We start from the raw sequence: 22,456 nt of genomic DNA, 5'->3' as shown, positions 1-22,456 counted from the left end.
TAATGGCGAGGGCCCGTCAGCACCCACACCAATAAGGTTTTACAAAACTGTGCCAAAACAATTTACACATTGACAAAACTAAAAAGCTGACCACCAATTTCAGATCTACTGGCTTTGTCAGTGCGTGTTTATTTTTATTTCCCGTAATCTTATTGAAACTGTTTACACTGATTTTCCATTCTGAATATTTTTGGGAAATACTAGCATGCGTCAACGCATGTTACTAAATGATGCGTCAAAGAAATGGTACCTGAAATTTTACAGTAGTTTAGCTTTTTTTTTTTTCCTGCTATTTTGAAAGCAAAGAATCATCAATCTTGCTTTCAAGCTTCTGCAAATATTTGTATCAAACCAGAGAGCATTATGGAAGCATTATACATAGCCTCATATTGCTAAACTTTGAAAACGGGTGTACACATTTTTATACTGGAACCACGGTCAGTAGTGCAGTCAGAGCTTGCAACATTTACTTACAGCGCTCACCCTAATAATAAAGGCTTTCAATTAATGAACCATAGATACAAGTTTGAACCCCATTAACATATGGACAAAAATATTACCTTAACTGCAGAAAGTGCCCTTCCCTGATCTATAATGTGGTACTGCAAACTGGCAGCCAAAGGGTTTGTCCTGCAGGGGGTTGGGCCTACTTGTCCCAAGGACAAAATACACATGAAACCTTGTAGCCCTAGACTCCAAACCATATGTCCTGGTTGTCGGGCTATAGGGGTTCCACATCCCTGAATACACCAGCAATGCACACAAGTTGTTTCACTCTACTTCCTTATTTCCAAAAAGGACGGGTCTCTGAGACCAATATTAAACCTCAGGCCCCTAAACGAATACATTCACTCAGACCACTTTCACATGGTAACTCTTCAAGATGCCGTTTCGTTACTGCAACAAGGCGACTTCATGGCCACATTAGCCCTAAAGGACACCTATTTTCATACTCCAGTTCACCCAGCCCATCGCCAATACCTCAGGTTTGTGATAAGCAGGCAACTTTTCCAATTCAAAGTGCTTCCCTTCGGGGTCACAACCGCCCTCAGGATGTTCACCAAATATCTTGCAGTAGTTGCGCTCACCTACTCGGGCAAAGCATACATGCCTTTCCATATCTAGACGATTGGATAATCAAAAGCACAACTCATCAAACGTGCTCCCAACATACTCAAGCCACCATAAACCTACTTCATCAACTAGGTTTTACTATCAGTGCCTTCAAATCACACCTCCGTCTGCAAACACAACCCTACCTGGGTGCCGTTCTCAATTCACAGCATGTGATAGCTTACCCCAGTGCAGCCAGGATTCAATCCTTCCAGGCGCTCTTACTGCTCTTACAGCATTACGAAAGGTCACAGTCGGAACAGTCATGCGTCTCCTAGGTATGATGGCTTCATACATAGCACATCATTCCAGACTCACTATGCGTCCATTGCAAGAGTGCTTATCGCACCAATGTACTCAGGCAGAGGGTAAATTGGAAGATCTAGTGTTGATCAGCCGTCTGGCTTGCCACTCTCTGCAATGGTGTAATACGAACAACATGTTGAAAGGACAGCCTTTTTTAGACCCAGATCAGAAAGGAAAGCAAAAACGGACACTTCCCTTCCCAACATCCCACTGTCCAGGGACAATGGACACCCAGTAAAACACAACTTCACATAAATTACCTGGAGTTACTAGCTGTTCACCTGGCTTTGAAAGCCTTCCTTTCATACTAAATCGGCAAGGTAGTCCTCATCAAAACAGACAACATGACTACGTGTATTATCTTCAGAAGCCGGGGGCACCAAATCCCTACATCTTTCCCAACTAGCCCAAAACATTTTGAAATGGGCACTCCAATACAACATTCACATATTAGCGGAGTTCCTCCAGGGTGTGTACAGTCAACTTGCAGATCTCCTCACTAGGAGGCAACAGCAAGTCCACAAGTGGGAACTCCACCCACAAATCCTCCTCCAATACTTCTAGCGTTGGGGACAACCTCAAATAGACCTCTTTGCCACAATTGAAAATGCAAAATGCCCATACTTCGCCTCCAGGTTCCAACACCCATAGTCCAGGGGCAATGTACTATGGATGAATTGGTCAAGGACATTTGCTTACGCTTTTCAGCCTCTCCCACTGCTTCTTTTTCAGGTTCGCAAACTTTGGCAGACTTCACTCACACTAAACCTAGTAGCTGCCACATAAGCAAGACAACCACGGTTTGCCACACTGCTCAAAATGTCAATAGTCCCTCTCAATGCACTACTGAACAGGCAGTACCTTCTCATGCTGAATCATAGAGAAATCAGACATCAAAATCTTAGATCATTCAACCTTGCTATCTGGCTTCTGAAGTCTTAGAATTTGGCTACCTCAAAATCCCACAACAATTCATGGATATCCCTAAAGAGGCACACAGGCCTGGTACTCTGATCTGTTATGCTGCCAAATGGAAAAGATGTCTTCACTGTTGTCAACCCAAAAACCTTGATCCATTAGCTAGCATCTAAAGTACAAGACATTGTCTGCTACTTATTTCATTTACAAACATCAGGTCTAGTTTTCACATCTATAACACTATACCTAGCAGCTGTAGCTTCTTCTCTTCAAAATAGACAACACACCTCCTTGTTCAGAATTCCAGTTGTCAAAGCCTTTCTAGAGGGACTCAAGAGTCATTCCTCCTAGAGCTTCACTACCTCCCACATGGTACCTCAAAATTGTATTAACAAGACTAATTGGCCCTCCTTTTGAATCCCTCCACCCCTGCCCCCTCCAGTATTTATCCTGGGAGGTAATATTTCTAGTCACTATCACTTCCCTCAGGAGAGTCCGTGGGCTCCAGGCATTAACATTATGTAGAAAAATCCCCCTTTTTACATGGTTACCCCAAACTTTGTGCCACTTGACTGTGTGCTGGGATCCTGTTAACCAGGCCCCAGCACCTGTGTTCTTTCCTAAAACTGTACCTTTGTACCCACAATTGGCACACCTCTGGACCACATGCAAGTCCCTTGTAACTGGTACCCCTGGTACCAAGGGTCTTGTTACCAGAGAGGGCCTTGTGACAAGAGAGGGCCTGCAGCATGTATTGTGCCACCCTCAGAGACCCCTCACCTTAACAACCCCAACCTGCCATTACAGACTGGGTTTTTTGGTGAAAACCAAAGAGTCGACATGACACACATCCTTGTGTAAAAACGGTGAAATCGTGCACTCTATTTTGGAAAATTCAACGAATTTAATCCAATTTTTTCATGTTATTTATGTGCTACCCTGTGACAGTCTGCCGGTCTCTGTTAATATAGTCTGAATGAACCAGGTAGCTGTTGCTGCCTGGACACAGAGTGCTCAAACATTGGGGTCCGTAGGCCAAAGTTTATACAAGTCATCAATTATAAACAAGAAAATAATCAAACAAATAATCCACAAACTGTGACAGGCTGAAACTGGAGTGTCCTGCAGCCAGCATCCTCCAAAAACCCTGGGGACCTGCCCTGCCTTCCTAAAGAACTCTGATCTCCCATGGACACCGGATTAGTCCAACACCAACCCAGGTCAGGCCTCCTGATCCAGCCTGAACTGCGATTCCTCACCACTCTCCATCTGATGCCCAAGGCCTGAGTTTGAGTGGCCTAAAGCCCCAGCGAGGGCCTTCTGGCGATCCTGATCTGTAGTCCAGTGTTGGACGACCTCCACCTAGACGCCTGCAGCCTCATCCTGAAGGGTCACCCCAACCGTGTTAGGAACCGGTGAGAACCAGACACGAAAGGACACCCTAAACCCGCAGCTCCTGAGTCGCCTGACCGACTGTGTCCAGCTACTCCTCATCTCCATCCTCCAGTCGTTGGTTGCCTTCATCCAGCCTTCTGGCTCCAGCATGCAGTCCTTTATCGCGACCGACATCCTCCGTTGAGAAGCATTGGGCTCCCCAGACCTCCTGAGCACCCTGCACCTGGCCACCCCTGCACCGCTGGTGGTGTGGATTTAGTGCAAACCTGCAACCACCTTTGCACCGCTGGTGGTGTGGATTTAGTGCAAACGTGCAACCACTTTTGCCCTATTCTTAACACTAGGAGCTTGGCTCTTGAGACCGAGCAGCCTGCCCATGAGCAGTCCCCAACCGAGTTGCCCTATTGGCTAACATTGGCACTCTGCACCCGGCCTCCCTAGTGCCGCTGGTGGTGCCCCTTGAGTGTCAACCTGAACCTTGGTTCTACCCCTCAGAACTCCAATCCTAAAACCGTTTTACACACCTGTAAACTTAACACTTTGTTTTCTAGATAGGACTGAATAGTGGGGTTTCTCTGAAAATTGTTGAACTGTCCTGTACTGCAACAAAGAGTAACTTAGTGCCTTCACAAAAGTTAACATGTGTATCAAAGGCCTGTGTTGCTTAAATTGTGTTCGGATTGTGATTCATGCCAAACTAGAAAAGTAATTTAAAAGTAATTGCAAGCATTTTTGAACAGTTTACAAATCGTTTTCTTACCCTTAAAAGTAATCTGCATGTTCCAACAAAGGCAGTGTTCAATGCATTGTGAAAAGTAACACTGTATGAAGAGTTTAACTTACCTGCTACTAAGTATATCATGGTTCTAGAACTAAAACAACAAAATAACATTGTAAGCAAACAATTGGTCTTAATTCAGTCTTTGAGTGTGTGACATTTCTTGCCTGAGTGTGTACAACAAATGCTGAACACTACCCTCCTGATAAGCCTGACTGCTCGACCACGCTCCCACAAAAGAAAGTAAGGTATTCTCTTCCAGGGGATCCTCATCAATAGTCATAAGCACATGAATATTCCTGCCCATGTGCGGGACCCCGGAAACATACAACATATATGTGGAAACATATGTAGCTATATATATATACTTTTGTGCGCAAATTTGACAATATCAAAAAATCTAAATTAAATCAACAAATAACCCCCTTGTCCCCACAAAAAGAGGCAATGGCAAGTGCTAATATTCAATTTGCCCCTGCAAACAGTGATAGTGATTCTTTGGTCAGCACTATGTCATCAGATGAGGGCAGTGCCAGCAGCCTAGTAACATTGGACCGAGGTGTGGAAATTGATTTTTTAGTGTACGACCGATTGCAAACATTCAAGCCACGCAATCAAAAGAAAAAAGAACAAGAATCAACAAAAGACGGAGAGAACGCCGCAAAAAGTGGAAACACTTACAAAAGAACAAAAAGGCAATATTGGCGCAAAAATCAATAAAAGACAACACTATAGTAAATCTTTCAACTATTACTCTTTCCTAGGCTGAAAAACAGCTCCTCAGTCTCGGTTTGTCTTTGTCCCGTCAGTGACTTTGATTACACACGAACACGTGTAGATGTCTTTTGTTATATTCGCTAACTGAAATTACAAAAGTTTTTCAGTACTAAAGAAGCTCTCAAGGAACGAATTTGAGCAAACAGTCCAACACTGATTTGGCAGCAGCAGATGCAAGATTATTTCTTAATATGCATCAACTCCAACATGACATTGATGAATCTAGGGGGGCCTCATCAACGCAACAAGAACTCAGTGCGGCTACCATCATACAAACAGGAGCTAACACCAGCCCTTTCAAGCCAAAGTCCACTTTTATGCCCAACATGCCAAGGGACGCAATTGACACTTTCCATGAAGTGATAGTGGAAGATCTAAAAAAATTGCACTATAAAATCAAACACAGAAGACGATACAAAAGTGAACAAGAAAAAGAATATGCTGCATTAATCAAACGATTGAGCAACGACCATCATATCATTGTTACTACATCTGATAAGGGGGTTAACATTGTTATTTGGCCTCAGGAGGAATATATTGCAGAGGCACACAAACAGCTCAATGATCCCTTGTGTTATGTAAAAACTAAATATAGGGAATATAATGCAGCCAAAGACACTCTCAAAAAAATTATTTACAAATGGAAAAGAGAAGGAATGATTTCTGTGGAAGAATTCCAGTTCCTACATGTAGAAAATCCTGTGTTACTTAGGTTGTATCTAATTCCTAAAGTGCACAAGAAGATATCACCTGTCCCTGGGCGGCCCATTATATCGGCCATACAAGTAGTTGCAGAACATGTTACGCAATACATTGATTATTTTCTACAGGATTTAGTTACGAGTTTGCCAACATATATTAAAGACACTGGGGTCTTTTAAAAAAAGATCAAGACCATATCTTGGACTGCAGATTTGATATTCATTACTTTGGATATCGAATCTCTTTATACCAGTATTGAACATCATACTGGATTAAAGGCATTGGAGTATTTTTTAAGTAGCAGGCCAATACAATGTTATGGTCACAACAAAATGATGATGGAATTAGTGTCTTGGTGTCTTGACAATAATTATTTCCTATTTGGCAAAGATTTGTACCTACAAAAGAGGGGTGTTGCGATGGGGGCCTGCTTTTCTCCCATCTACGCGTGTCTTCACATGGGCTGGTGGGAGGAGCAGGTCCTCAAGCACACACACCGTTCTGCTTTTACTGATCACGTTCTTACATGGATGCGTTACATTGATGACGTTTTTATTATATGGAAGGAGGATGAGCAAAGTGCAATTGAATTTGTCGAGAACATTAATATCAATCATGAAAATTTAAAATTCACGTCTAACATAAATAGACAACGAGTAGATTTCTTAGATGGCAATATTTATATACGTGAAGGACAAATAGCAACTACTCTTCACAGAAAAAGCACTGCTGGGAATTCTATCTTACATGCCAGCAGTGCGCACCCCAGACATGTCATCAATAACATACCGTATGGTGAGCTATTAAGGCTCAAACGCATCTGCAGCACGGAAGAGGACTTAGCACATTGTACCATACAGGCCCTAGAAAGATTTAAACTAAGAGGTTACAAAGATGCCATTCTTAAACAGGCAGTGAATAAAATGAGAGCCAAACCCAGAGAGGCGTTACTAGATAATGATCTAACAACTGTACATGCTACATACCTAGCGGTTAAGGGTACGGATGGTATTCCTAGATTTGTTACAACGTATAATCGCCAAGAAAGGAAAATTAGGTCTATCATTACACAAAGCTGGCCTATACTCTTGACTGATGGGGTCTTAGCCCCCAGACTCCCCAAAGCTCCAACTATCACCTATAGGAAAGGACCCTCGATGAGAGCTCAAATTACTAAAAGCTTTCCAGAATTGAGCAAAGACTCCATGTGGTTGCAGCCCCGGCCGGGGTTTGTCAAATGTTCCAGCTGCAGGGTCTGTAAGTTTGGAACAAATACTACGCAATATGCCACCCCCTTTTTTCCAGATATGATTAAAATCAAGGGAACTTACAACTGTAAAACAGAATATGCAGTTTATGTTCTGACATGCACCTGTGGCTTGAAATATGTTGGTAGTACCAAGCTGCAGGGGCATGTCAGAATTCTCCAGCATCTTCGAGCAATCGTAAATAACGACCGCTCATACCCTGTTGCAAGACAATTTAAGGCAGTCCACAATAATGACTTGCAGTGTCTCAGGTATTTTGTAATAGCAGCAATTCCGAGACCACATAGAGGAGGAGACAGGGACAAGATGTTAAGAAAGCTGGAGTCAAGAATGATTTTAGAAGTGGACAGTAAGGTTCCCAAGGGGTTAAATACCATAGAGGATTTATATCATTTTTTATAACATGACATTTATCTATAAATCCTATATGAGAGAATAATTGCTGCATTAATTATTCCAGCTGCTTCCCTGCAACATCGTTGTTTTTTATCTTATTTTTCAATTGAGTATTTATACAATAGATATTAGTTTCACACTTTTGGGATTTTTTATTAAACTCACGTTAATTGTATTTTAAGGTGATTTATACATGTTTACATAGAATATGGTTTGGTCATTCTATATTTAATATTTCCTATGTTGGGGTCAATATTTAAAATAAGATTTTTCAATTTGGGTGCAAAAAAAGAATTCAGAAGCATTTATGCTGCCTATTCAATACTTAATGTTCCAAGAGACCATATTGGGTATTGTTGAAAGACCAATTCATTGTTTGCGTTATTTGCACATACTTTTTTTGTAAATTGTTTACAAAAAGTTTATTTGATTCAGATTAGGGATCATAGCGATATTTGCACACAGATAGCGTAATTTACACACATTGTAATAGATATATGCCTCATTTTGCACATATTTATTTGCAATATTTGCACATGAATTTGCATTAGATTTGCACATTTGTCCTCTCTTTTGTATTGTTATGCACTGACGTATAGACCAGTTTTACAATTGAAAAGGACTAATGAATGGCTTCCGTATTGTTTGTTCAGAAACCAGTAGCTTAGAAAAAAGATATTGCATTTATGCTTATTAATTGTTAATGTTAGTTTCTTTGCCGATATTTACGTGCCTTTCATTGTCAGACTCCAGCATAATGAATTTACGATATACTTTTCATTCATAAAGAAAAAAGACTGAACCATAGTGTCAACAATATATTTGTGCAGATAGTATTTTTTTCATGTTTATTATCCCACGTGGTGCACACAAAGCATATTTTAAAAAAATGGCGGACTATGTACTGATGATCTGTGAGCAAGGGCAACCGCCCGAAACGCGTCAGATTTTTGCAACTCTTTAAATAAATACCATCCTTGCCTTATTTCTGGGATTCGTGGTGTCTCTGTTCGCCGAGGTCTGTGCAGGGACATCGTGGTTGATATATATATATATATCAGCCTTCCATAGCAATGCTGAACGATGTTGTAAAAAATTCCCCTGTATATAAATACATTCCAATAAAAGCAGGGAGAAAATGAACGTTTGAAAAACTGCTTTAATAAAACAGCAGAAAACACCATCTTACAAGGGGGAATGAGAAAACATTGTCAGTTGCATAAAAACCTTACTGTAGAAAGCTGAAAAGCTAACACACAGATAAACTGGCACTGTGCCTTTAAGGCAGCCATGACCCCTCGCTTCCCATCATGCCTCAGGGGTGACAGGTCAGTTGTTCTTTCCGGCTCCTTCTGTCACAGGACCCTGGTTACTTCAGCTCTAATTGTTTTCCTGATTTCTGTCAGAAAATATTTCTCTTTTTTTGTCTAAAGTTCTTTACTTCGACGTCTTTTGGTGTTTGAAGTATATCTCTGCTATTTTTAAGAGAGTTGAGCATTATTTTTCACTTCAAAATGCCCTCTTTTTTACCCTTGCCCTGCCTGTGGCAAGAAGAAGGCTAAAACAGACTCCCACCCTGTCTGTATTCTCTGCCTTCCTGCTGATCATAATGTTAAGAACTGTCAGCATTAAGGACAGAGAGGATTCGCCTCTATGGACTGGCTGCGTAGAAGAAATCTCCTTCAAGCGGCAGGTCTCCGATGAAGAAGAGGAAAGAGAGAGCCACTACTTAATCTACAAGTAAGGTTCCAATCTGCTCTCCATCTGCGCCGGGCTCGGCGCCGCAAATTCCTTCATCGGCAACGAAAACGTCAACAAGAAGACCATCGACGTCGGGCTCACCGTCGAGAGAACACCGGACGTCGACGAAGACAACCGGTATGTCGAATCCTCCGCTGTCGACGACGATCGGCGTTGAGGAGTAGATCTCCGTTGGTGGGTGCTCGCCCGTCGAGGCATGGTTCTCAGTCGTCGCCGGCGGGGCGGTGTTCGACGTCGAGACGTGTTTCGCCGTCGCAGGTTCACCAGCGATCGGCTTCGAAGCAGGCGTCTCTGTCGACGTCAACCAGGCGACGGTCGACGTCGAGACAGGCCTCGTCACCAGAGGCAAGGCAATCCTCATCTCCGTCGTCGTCCAAGCGACGTTCGACGTCAAAGGCCAGATCTTCGCCATCGTCGAAGAAACATTCGTCGTCGAGACCCAATGTGAAATACACCAGACGTCGTTTGACGTCGTGACGGTGATCTCAGTCGGCGACGAGCAGATGGTCAGCATCGCGAGAGGGATCGAACAGGCACCAGGAAGCGACGTCGAGAAGGATTTCTCCGTCCATCCATTCTTCATTGAGGTCTCCTACACGCTCAACGTCGAAGGTGCTATCTGTATGTCCCAAGGGTTTGACTTCACATCATACAACGTCGAAGGTGAGATCGACATCGAGGAGAAGATCACGATCAAGGGACTCACCAGTGATGGTGACACAGAGCCGGTCGACGTTGAGGCATTCTCCATCGACGTCACATCGCTCATCAAGACGCCGATCTCGCTCCAGAAGTCATAGAGAATCCTCTCATTCTATCCGGAGTTCATCCCGGACTATTGCGACGTCACGCAATTCTTCTGTTCACTCACCTGAGCCTCCAAGTTCACCAGAACCATACTATATTATGTTTGATGTACCTGTACTGCTCCCACAAATCAATCTGAAGATACTAAGTTAAATTTAAGCCTCCAATTTCAAATTCCTTCACATTTACAAAACTTTTTATATTTTTCATTTGTACATTTATCTTCTTTATTTATATGCACTTTATTAATCTGTTAATATTATTTAATTTTCCTAAGTAGTTGCGAACCCCAAGTGGTAGGGTTCGCGGACCCCTAGGGTTCCCCGGACCACAGATTGGGAACCACTGATCTAGAAGGATTACTTTTGTGGGATCTGATGGGGATATCAAAGTTGGGGGATGTATGGAAGCCAGATTATTTCAAATCCTTTAAAAAAATATCACAAGAATTCCTTCTTCGCAGATCCCAATTTTTTGCAAATGCTACACACTATAGATAAGTTAGGGCTAATTCTGGTGGATAATTTTCTTGAATCCAAACTATTGAGCAGATTGAAAGAAATGGTATTTTCATTAAATTCACATACTTGATATCCTAAAGGAACTCCAAGCCTATTAAGAGCTGGCTGGGGTATGGTGAATGGAGATGAGCTCAAGTGGCCTCTTGTACATTGGCAATCTCATTCTGACAGTTTGATGCACTTTAAATATTTTCAGAGAGAGTACAATATCTGAGAAAGGCTTCAGAGAATGGGTGGAAACCTAATCACAAATATTTAAAATGTCAGATGGTTACAGGCTCTTAAGTTCATACAATATGGGCATTCCTCCCTATCAAGGGCTACTCTGCCCAAATCTGATATCTTATTGGACTCCCCTACAATCTATGGAATGAACTACTCGACCAATGCAGAAGAGCAGGTTTACAAGGCTAGAGAGTTCCTCAAAAAGCATGACAAAATTGGAATACCTTTGTGGGCCTATTGTCAGTTATTTAACAACCTCTCCATCTTTATACTCTGAGATGAAATATTGTAAAGTTTTGTTGGTAACAATGCACCCTACGTTTGTTGAAGTTTAATACTATGGTAATGACACATGATATGCTGCAGTCTATAAGTATGTATTAAACTTCAAAGCAATAAAATGATTTAAGTAAAAAAAAAATATATATATAAAGCCAGCACTTTGGCTGGCTTTGGCTCGACTCCTTGGCCATCGAAGTGAGATGAGTATTTTCCCCTTGAGCCTGAAAGCTGTACTCTGGGCTTCCAGGTTATTTTGTGCACTAGTATACATTACATATGCAGCGGCGAGCTGAACCTCTGCTGTGTTGCTGCTGTCCCTCCAGACATAGCCAAAGTTGTTATTTCTGTGTGATACTTTGCTACATTGACTTGTGGAAAGACCGAGATCTTACCTGCTACAAGATCCATGAGATTGCCAGTTCCTACCTTGCCAGCAGATGTTGTGATCCTAAGAGCAGCCTCTCCTGGGTTGTTGGGCTTCAACTTCATCTGACTGAGCTGCTAAGCCAGATGTGCCTCAAGATGCTGTTGCATGTGTCACCCTTTTCCAGTTCCCAGAAGGACCCATACGTTTTCCACTTTCATACCCATTTTGAGTGGTCTAGTCCATTCTGCTACGTATCAAACAATTTATCTGGCTATTACAATTATGTCAATATCATTGCTTTAATTTAAGGTGAGCCTAACCAAAAAGTCCAGTTCTTAGCAGGAATTAGTGAATCCTCTCTATTCAGCAGGTCCACTTTGATACCCCTGTGGGTTCCTTCACTACCAGAAACGTTTGGCTGTGAATGATAATTTTCAAGATGTCTGCCTCTGAAGTTAATCACCATCTTGGACTTTGTATTGGGTATGCTGACCAAGTACAAAGTGCACAATTGAAAGACCAAATAAAACCAGTTTTGTTTTTTAATCATTTGCTCAGTGTTAATCTGAGCCCTTTCTGGTCACACAGGTGACCTCGCCCTAGACATGATTGACTTCCACAACAGAATTCAGAAGCAACCGTTGTTAGACCTGTCAGCCCTTTGGGTGGTCCCTCCTCATCATTATTTATTTTGTCCCACTTTTGCCTCAAACCCTGTTAGTATTTTTTCCTTTTTGGGAACCACCAGACTTTTTAGTATTGATGCAGATTCAGGGAGCCATTTTATCTACCCCTGGAACTTCTGTCTGAGGGCCTGAAACACAAAATGGTGGCCACCCATTGTCACCTGTGACATCACTGGAACCTACTAGAACCTTCTGGAACCCTGTGACAGTTGGAGGCGGTTTGGAATGTTGGGAAGCTAAGCCAGAGTTGACAGTTGGAGCTGGCAGTTGGCACCTGACTGGTGAAGAGAGAGGAGCACAGAACTGAAGGAGGAAGGAGTGAGGCAGAAGGGGTGGAAACTTGTGCCTGGAGTGGGGTCCAGAAACCCACCCTTGATACTAGTCCCTACTGACTGAGCCCAGCCTGGAGCCCTGTGTGGGAGAAAGCAAGAAAAACCATCTTAAGGACCTGGACAGCAGGAACTGGCCTTAAAAGTAAAGAACAGCAAGTTCCTGACCTGGTTACTGGTAACTTCTTGAAGTCCGACGTCGAGAAGCCTGGAGACCTGGAGCCCGAGGTGGAGAAGCGGCGCTGACTGGAAAGCAGACGTCGTACCCGGAGCCGCCAGAGGTCGAGAGAGGGCGCCGACGGAGGTCGTGGAGAGTACCAGAGGTCGAGGAGGAAGTCACCCGAGGTCGAGTGTGCGGCGTCGATGGGGGAGTGAAGTCCGCCCTCCGGAGTCGCCGGAGACCGAGTTGAAGCGTGCCGGAGGTCGGGAGTGGAGATCGCACTCCGGAGTCGCCGGAACCTGAAGAGAATCGTGCCGGAGGTCGGGAGTGGAGGTCGCACTCCGGAGTCGCTGGAACCCGAGGAAAGGAGCACCGGAGGTCGGGAGTGGAGATCGCACTCCGGAGCCGCCGGAAGTCGACATCGAGCCGAGGTCGCCCGACGTCATCGAACCGGAGCCGCCCGAAGTCGACATCGAGCCAAGACTGCCCGACGTCATCGAACCGGAGGTCGACATCGAGCCGAGGCCGCCGACATCGAACCGGAACCGCCTACCGACGTCGTCAAGAACTGACATTGCGCCGAGGCCGCCGACATCGAACCGGAACCGCCTCACGGCGTCGACACGACTCCAGCGGCGTCGGAACTTCATAAAAAGGGCAGTAAGTGGAATAGAGGGCACCTAAGGCCCTGTGAAGCCCTAAGAGACCATCCTAGAGGCTAGAGAGGTGCTGGAACCAGCTTGATAGTGCCAGGGCAGAGCTGAGACTAATACAGAGGGGTTGTGTAGTGTGGGAGAGCCAGATCTCTAGATCCCCCCTTGATCTACCTCAGTTTAGGCCTCAGCCTTGACCAAGCCAAGTAGTACATCCCTCAGGTCATCCAAAACTCTACAAGCTGGGATTGGGTCAAATCATCCCATAGTGCCTCAGTAATGTGAACTGATTTTCAAGTGTCACTGTTGGCTTTTATTATTTATTGAGAGCACTGTATTTATTGTATTCATTCTATTTATGGCCTCACAGTATTTATTGTCGCACAGTATTTATTGTCTCGCAGTATTTATTGCCTTATAATATTTAATTGCCTTTCATGTAATGCACTTATATTTATGCCTTGATTATTTATGAACTACCTTATTTATTGAATCGTTAAGATAGTATTTATTTGATGTACCCTTCCACAGGAAAAGCCTTGTGTACTGTGATTGTATTATTATTTATTTAATCAGCAACTAAGAGAAAAGAAGATAAAGAGATATATTTTCAGTATAATTTTTAAGGTGTAGTGTCGTTTTTGGAACGGATGCACGCATGGTTATTGTGTGGGTATGACGTATGGTTAGCACGGTGCCTGATCCCTGACCACTCGAGCCAAGCTACCACAGTGTATGTCTGGGAGAACACCACCACCCTTCCGGTGTGGGAGGGGTTTTTCTAACAACCGTGAAGTATATAAATTGAGTACACTAGATGAGACCCTTGTGTTTTTTGAGTGGTGGTTCCATCTTGTTGTCCAGACCCGGAATACTGCAAAGCACACTGTCAGATGAACTGCAGCCTTTATCTCTCCTACCAAATAGTATCCCTTGCTAGCGAAAATCTGGACTTAGATGTATCCCCTTAGAATAATATTGGCCATAGGGCCACATAAAGGTTTAGTGCATTCTAGTTCTATGACCCTGTTCAAAAAAGTATTTGAGGTTGTGTATTGGGCCCCGGGCCAGTTCTTATAGGTTTACGCATGCATCATATTTGAAGTGTTTTTTTTAAATCTACCCGTAAATAAGCATTATTGTTATCTGAGGTTGTAGAACTGGTTGTACATTGATATTGATCAATGTTATTTACTGTACCATACTTTTTTACAAATTTTGAACTCCTACCACCTAAAGTAAACTAGTAATTTACCCATTCACCACTAACTTCCTCATACCCTAACAGTTGGAAGCCACTTCAATAAATACAACTGTAGGAGCACTGCTCACCTACAGTGTTTAAGTTGTGAATCTTGGCAATGATTATACTTGTCTACCACTCTTGATAGTATTATGATCTCCTTTTATTGAGCAAGGCCTTAAATTAGTCCCCAACCAGGGTCAGATGTAGTCCTATCCCAGAATAAAAAGTTGGTGATAAGGAATGATATTTGAGACCATACAAGAAAGTTGCTGTCTTCTCATGTGCCCTGTTCTTATTTCTCTTAAAGACATGAATGAACACAGCTCTCGAAGTCACAGCATATTTCTTATAAACGTAAAACAAGAAAACACGCAAACTGAACAGAAGTTGAGTGGGAAACTTTACTTGGTGGATTTAGCAGGCAGTGAAAAGGTAAGATCTTGTTAGTCTTGCATTATTATTCATATTTTCGCATACTCAGATGCTAATTATGCAGCTGACTGTAAATGTGTTCTTGAAGATTTCTTTTGAAGTGTGTGCATTGTGCTTATTCATGTGTTGATTTGTGTGATTGTTCTAGAAAAAAAATCATCCCTCCGTATAGATTATTTTAATAGTTTTTTTGTTTTGGATGTAGGTCAGTAAAACTGGAGCTGAAGGTGCTGTGTTGGATGAAGCAAAGAACATCAACAAGTCCTTATCTTCTCTAGGAAATGTTATTTCTGCTTTGGCGGAGGGAAGCGTAAGTACTTAAAAAAAAAATATTGTTCTTTATTGAGAAAATGAAAAACGTTCATACGTGGATTTCAAGTCCTGGAAGGGAATTGGACCATCTGTGTCAAAGTACTATCAGATGGACCTACAGACAGGCTGTGGGGTGGAGACCCGGGGCAAAATCCAGATTACTCATGATTGTGAGTGGTAGGATGTTAGTCCTCATCGGGTGGCTACGCTATCCCAAACCGCAAGATTAGCCCTGGTGATTGGTGAAGTGTAGTCTCTCTGTGTTTCCGATGTAGCCAGGGTATCTTACACGGGTGCTCCCACTACACAGCTCAGTCCATAAAGCACTGTTTCTCAGGCTCAGGGCGGTTCCGTTCCACCAATAAGCGGAGCTGTGCCGCCTGGTGGTAGTGTAGAAGGTTAGAGACCCCAGACCTCACTCTCCTGCAGGGCAGTTATCAAATCACAGCACATACATCAATCAATCAAACTGCATTTGTAAAGCGCAGCACTGCCACCCCTAGGGGTAACTGGACATTTGTTTTCCAATACAAAGCGTTTTATCTCCACCTGCATGGATTTGAGCAGTCTTGCAGGTGGCGTCACTCGAAGGACTTGAAACAAAAAAAGGGCTTCTGAAAGAATTGTCAATTTGAGGTCAGCTATACGTCCGAGACATAAGAGGTGGTAGTGCCTTCAATGGGCTAGGCCGGTCTTGATCTGGCGGAGCAGGGTGTTGTAGTGGACAGTCTGTATCCCGGAGCGTGGAAGCAATATGGAACCCTAGATAAGAGACCAATGACATTGCCCATAACAGAAGGTAACTGGCGGCCAGCTGTTCCTGCAGAAAAGGTGGCACTGAAAGGTTGAAGACCTGAGATTTCTGTAGGTTAATGCAAAAGCCCACCATTTTTCCAAACCAGTCAAGTTCATCTAGAAAGGCCAGGAGGGAATGCAGCAAGCAAATCTGGCGTGTCCCTCTGCGTATGGGAAAGGAGACCAATAATTGCCAGTTGACCCGGATTGGTACCGTAGGATTGCTATAGTAGCTAAGAACCTGTCTGCTGTACCGAATGCAGAGGCCGAAGTGGGCTAGAGTAGCTTCCAAGTATGGCCAGTGAACTCTCATCAAATGTTTTCGTAGTGCATACTGCTATGAGCATCACCTCCCGGCGAGAGCGTTTGACCTTGTCAACCAGGTGCAAAATTCTCATAGTATTTTCTCCGCACTGTTGATAGGGGATGAACCACATTGATCTGGGTTTATCGTGGTCAGCATGAAGGGGTTGAGGCGTATAGAGCTTCGCATCTATATTAATGAGCGATACGGGCATTAGGCGCTGCAGCAGTGCGTGCCCTCCCCTGGTTTGTGAATGACTGCGATCGAGGCTTCCAGCGTAATACGGGGAAGTGTCCCAGTATCAGCGAAGGAGTTAGTCTTGTCAGAATCTGCTCAAGGATGTGGCAAAACATTTTATAAACAAGTGCTAAAAAAACATCGGTTGCCCGGGATTTTAATGGTTTTAGGCGAGAGAGGGCAGAAATGACCTCGATTTGGAAGGGTGGTGGGTGGGTACCAATGCATAGTTTTAGATCTAATCTTTGTCATTTTTGACAACAAGTCTGTGAATCAAGTCCAATAAATACAACGATGAGGGTTACACCTCTGTGTGCACCAATGAGTAAATTATGTGCAATTATTAATGTACACCTTCAATTAGTAAACTTCCACTCTACTTCTAGTAGCCCATCGTTGAAGCTACACAAAACATAAAACACTAGTAAAGGAAGGAGCGGAATAATATTACGTAATTAAACAAATAATTGTTGTAATCCAAAAGATTTAGCCCGAAAAGTATTGCCTATTTAAAAAAAAAAAGTTTTTATTATTTAATTTTTCTTTCTCTTTTTTAAGAATCCTTTTACCATATGCAGTATTCCAACATGCTAATACATTGATTTAAACTCAATCACTTTCTTGATATTGTTACATAAATTCAAACATAGAAAATTAAAACTTTATGCTCAGTCACTTTCTTGAAATTATTACATAGATTTAAACATAGAAAATGTTACATAAATTCAAACAAATATCATCCGTTGAACAAGTATCACTAAATAAACACAGCCAACGCGTTTCGTCCTATTTAGGACATCATCAGGGATCCTACAATTTTCAAACGTCACTTTGCATATTCGATTCACGGAGGATACCAAAATTCATTAAATATGAATCTTCTCCGGTATTACAACCTTTCTTCTTCAATAGAATAGTGTCATCTAATTTCCCATTCGATCACCTCTCCCAAATCAATCATCCCATTAGGTCAATCCTTCTGAAATCCTCCGTTTATATAACTTCTAAAGAATTTTCGTCCCAATATGTCCTCCCAAATGCAATTAATTCATCTTTCTTTGCCGTATTTCCTGTGACTTCCACAGCCGGTATGAACCTCCGTCTGAGCAGGGTTATCATACCGGCTGTGGAAGTCACGGGAAATTGGAATACTGCATATGGTAAAAGGATTCTTAAAAAAGAGAAAGAGAAAAGAAATTAAATAATAAAAAAAGAAAAGAAGAAGAGATACTTTTCGGGCTAAATCTTTTGGATTACAACAATTATTTGTTTAATTATGTAATATTATTCCGCTCCTTCCTTTACTAGTAAGTCTGTGAATCACTTGCTTAGATTATGTTGCAATTGTATCGAGCATTAATAAAGGTATGTAACATGCATTGTTTCTTCGAAAATCTCCACTCTTGATTGTTGACAAAAAGTCCCCATAGAACGTAATTTGTGTGGCTGCAGTTCAAGACGCAGTACTCGTTTTTTGTTTGCCCAGTACTGCTTCTTCGCCAAAAATACTTAACAGCAAAATTCTTTAAAGTCCTGTACAAGGACTGTTACAGAAGCATTGGATATTTCATATTCACTAGATGCTATAAATCTTTGCTGAAAAAGCACAAATATATCAAAATAAATGGGGAAATAAACTACCAGTCTTTTTTCCATGCACTTTATTTCCTTTGTTGAAAGACCCAGTGCAACTCTTATAGGTTAAAACTTCCAGCTTGAAACTAAGTTTAATTGCACTTGCTGTAAATGTAAAGCGCTACTTAAACATTTCTGGGTCCCTAATTTATAATGGTAAGTGGACCAACCAAGCAAATAAATTGATAAAGGAAACTTTTCTTTTCAATCTGGACTTTTTTCTTTTTTTAGAGTAAAAATTATTGCTTTTTGTGCTTACAAAACAGATTCTATTATGGAATTTTTTTCTTGAAATTTAAAGAGCGACTTCCTGGAGATCATTCTATTCCACGGTTCTGCAAAATTTGTCATCCTATAAAAAGGTACATTAGAGGTTCAGACTCCAAGATTGTGATTCATAGTTTTGTGGGGCTAGTAATGTAGTGCATTCTCTGTAATGACTTTATACCATTCAAGCGTTTCCTTCGCAGACTACAGTGTGAAATGCCCCGTGGTAATGTGTCAGATCTGATAAGTGTTGTGTACCTGTACCTAAATGTGTTAACAAAAGGCCACATGTGAAACCTACAAATATAAGATTTTATTTTTTGCAGACTTATATTCCATACCGTGACAGTAAAATGACGAGGATTCTTCAGGATTCGTTAGGGGGCAATTGTAGAACCACAATTGTTATTTGTTGCTCACCATCATCATACAACGAGTCTGAAACAAAGTCCACTCTGTTGTTTGGACAAAGGTTAGTAGTGACTTTTTCTTCAGATCCTTGGATTTTGTGGAGGCATTGGTTAAACCTACCATTGTATTTGTATTATTTTTTCATGTTTCGGTATATGATAACTTGCAGCAAAGTATTGTTTTCGGCAACGTACATGCTTCACAGTTTTTCTGCTGTGGAAAAAATTGCACATTTTTGTATGATACCAGATTTTGATACTGCCTTCTTTTTTGATATGAGAGAGTTAATTTCTTGCAAAGACTTTTTAAAAGGTTTAACATAGTGGAGCTTGTCATTTATACAACATTTATGTACTGCTAGCTGAATGTTGGCCTAGTGCAGCATATTCAGTGGTTTATTCAGTGGCTAGATTGAAGTACAACATGATTCATCTTATTTTTTTTAGAATCTTAAACATCGATTTAGGCGAAATTCAGGTTTGAAGATGCACTTCTTGCTATTCTTTAGTTTTTATTACTTTAAAACTTGCAGTTTGCAAATATTTTAAATATTAAATATTGTTAAATCATCATAATCCTACATACGAGACTGCTAACTAATTTGAATCCGCAACAGAATTAGGTTTTTACATTATTCCCTGTGCAAGCCTCGGGTAAATATTACAATTGAGTAGTAACCCATAAAATTTTGTTGAATTGACTGTTTGCTATTTTTATTAAAGAAAACATTGTTTTAATAAAAACCTTTAAGCTGGAGTTTCTTCGCTAGTATTTTGTTTATCGGTCTTTTATCGGTTAGTGAGGTTGAAGACATGATTATATTTTGAAGTCATGATTTGTTTGACCGCCTTTGCATGACTTCAATTACTATCCTTTTTATCTGTCCTTTCAAGTAATGGGAAAGACTGCTGAGATTCCATCCTTGGAGGAATTTCAGGGCACTGGTGGAGAGTTCTTGAGACGCTCATGCTCCAAAACCATCAAAGCAATACTTTCCTGTCCCCTCAAATCTGTCATCTTTGGATGATTCTGTAAAACATTTTTGGATTGGGCCTTTGTGCTGACAACACACGAGTAACAGTCAAATCATTTTTGTATAAGCAGTGCGCGACCAAGACTGTAAACTTAAGGGTAGTTTGAATGGCAAACAAAAAGGCAACAGACCAAGCAGGTCATAATACTTGGTAGCATAGTAAGGGCAGGGGTAAAAGGGCAGTAGAAGCCCTCTGAAAATTGTCCAAGTAAACACAAAAATGATTTGGGTTAAAGCAGGACATATTTTGAAGAACGGTTCCCGGCATAATAAACTCTTGTTGATATTCCCTAGCTGTTCTACTAGGGATATGCCTGGCTACGTCCCCACACTTAATCCTTGTTTGGAGCATATCTAGGTCCATATATTAAATCCTACATCCTTCTAAACCCTCTGCTGGTTTTGCCTATGCGCAGTAGTCTAAAAATAGCACTTTTCCGTACAGCAACGTTTGGTGACTGTAGAAGCAGATTCTACTCCAGACTGATTGCTCAGTAGCTCTTACACACTGCCCTAGGCTTTGCACTAATAACCTCCAGCTGCAAGCTTTTCCATTTGTACATCAAATGATTCCATTGAGAACAGGTTTAGAGTCTGGAAGAAAAGGCCAGAATGTATTTCAAGTAGCCATCACCCTATGGCTTAGTCACGTTCCATTAAACCAACCGTAATCTTTTTAGGAGATCTAAGCATAGACATTTAACATAGAGCTTAATGTGTCTGTGACGTTTTATACACAACTTTAGTTGCACGTACTGCCGCAGCACTCCTTTCCTTTTTGTGACATCTTGGAGTCCACCTTAAGTCATGCAGGAACATAAATCTGTCTTGTAGGATAATTATTTTATTTGGAATTTTTGTAAGGTTTATTATTCACTCTAAAGTAGCATCTCCTTGTTTTTGGGTTATGATGTAGAGAATTTTGGTGGAAGGAAAATCCTCCAAATTTCTTGTATCCAATAGGTTGATTAGACAAAAGACACAGGTTGTCAGACCTGAATGTTCTGATTGGGAGAAAAAGGATAGTCAGACTAGCAAATTGGTTGAAAAAACAACCACGGAGTGCTTTGTTTACAATGCAAAAAGTGTAACTCTTTTTTACAGGGAGCCAGTGGAAGACTTTCGGTGTGAGATGCTTGAGTCATTTCAGACCAAACAACAAGTAGGTTGCATAGCTTTGGACTATGGAAATTTGATAGCTAGATGCTGGAGAGGCTGGTTTAATAGACTGCCACAGTACTACAAGTGGGATATGACCACCGTGAGGAAAATATTGTTCTGAGAGCACACAAGCTCCTTTTAGCAACATAAATGGTAGAATGCATTCATCTCGGGGATTGATCCCAGAGTATCCAAGATCACTGTCAGATTGCATGCTTTATTCACAGTGGCTAGAGAAGTGCCCAACTCAACAAGCCACGATTAAGGAAAAGGGCCAGTATTGAGAAGATCTTCAACAGGATTTCAGTTTTTCACCTTTCAGGCACATACAGGTTTTTTCTGCATTCAGCAGTGAATCTGTGAAAGAAAGAGAGCTATTTACAAAATCTGGTAGACTTATTCTCAGGCTTTAGATTGAGCTGTGTGTCATTTGCATACAGATGATAGGCAGTCTTTTGTGAATATAAGCTGTCAGTAACCTTCTGCATGCTTACCCTACACATAGCTAACTCATTTCGTGTTGGGACCTGCTACATTACCTTTTCTTTCTAGAAGAAGCATAAAGTGTGAATTTAAATCTACTTTCAATCTTTCTTTTTGTTTTTAAATACAAATAGTCACACAGTTTATTTTCTTTGTTATAGTGCTTATAGTCTGTATTTTTGTCTGCTAAAAATGTTTTGCTACTTTCCTTTTTAAAGACCTTTTCCCCCCTACTGTGTGCATGACATATACTGTTTATGACCACATCAGATGGACAGTTCTTAATAACTGACACGTGTGGTACTTAAATTGCTTGCTTAATTGTATTAATTTGCTTTCTGCTTGTTAATTGCTTATCTTGCATAGAGGTCTCTTAAGGCACCTAATTCTGAAGACGATAGAAAAATGTGTGACTTACTTGCAAGATACCAGAATGCCATACTATTGTGAACTCCATATAAATTGTTTTAATTCAGCCAGCAAAGCCCCTTGAAACTGGTGTGACAGTTGCTATTCATTTCCATGGTTTTAATAGCCTGTTATGGGGATTGTTTCTCTGGTCTCAACCTGGAGAAAACATTTGAGCTGTGAATCCAGCAGTTCAACTCAGACAGTAAAAGTTTAAATGTTGTGAAGATTGAGAATCTACTGTCTGGTCCTTGAATGTCCCCCTACATTTTCATTGGCCACATAACA

General features: G+C 41.6%; 1 protein-coding gene across 2 annotated transcripts in view; it reads left to right on the top strand.

The window, feature by feature from the left end:
• Positions 1-22,456, top strand: part of KIF5B (kinesin family member 5B) — a 721,610-nt gene that overhangs the window by 236,477 nt on the left and 462,677 nt on the right. For both annotated transcript variants that reach the window (XM_085631849.1, XM_085631850.1), the window contains exons 8-10: positions 14,998-15,122; positions 15,328-15,432; positions 18,999-19,144. In XM_085631849.1, coding sequence (XP_085487975.1) covers positions 14,998-15,122; positions 15,328-15,432; positions 18,999-19,144 — 376 coding nt within the window. The remainder of the gene's footprint in view (positions 1-14,997; positions 15,123-15,327; positions 15,433-18,998; positions 19,145-22,456) is intronic.

Source organism: Triturus cristatus, chromosome 10 (genome assembly GCF_964204655.1).
Source record: "Triturus cristatus chromosome 10, aTriCri1.1, whole genome shotgun sequence".
NCBI classification, from domain to species: Eukaryota; Metazoa; Chordata; class Amphibia; order Caudata; family Salamandridae; genus Triturus; species Triturus cristatus.
The sequence above is the reverse complement of the archived record's forward strand: the minus strand, read 5'-3'. Positions and strand labels throughout refer to the sequence as shown.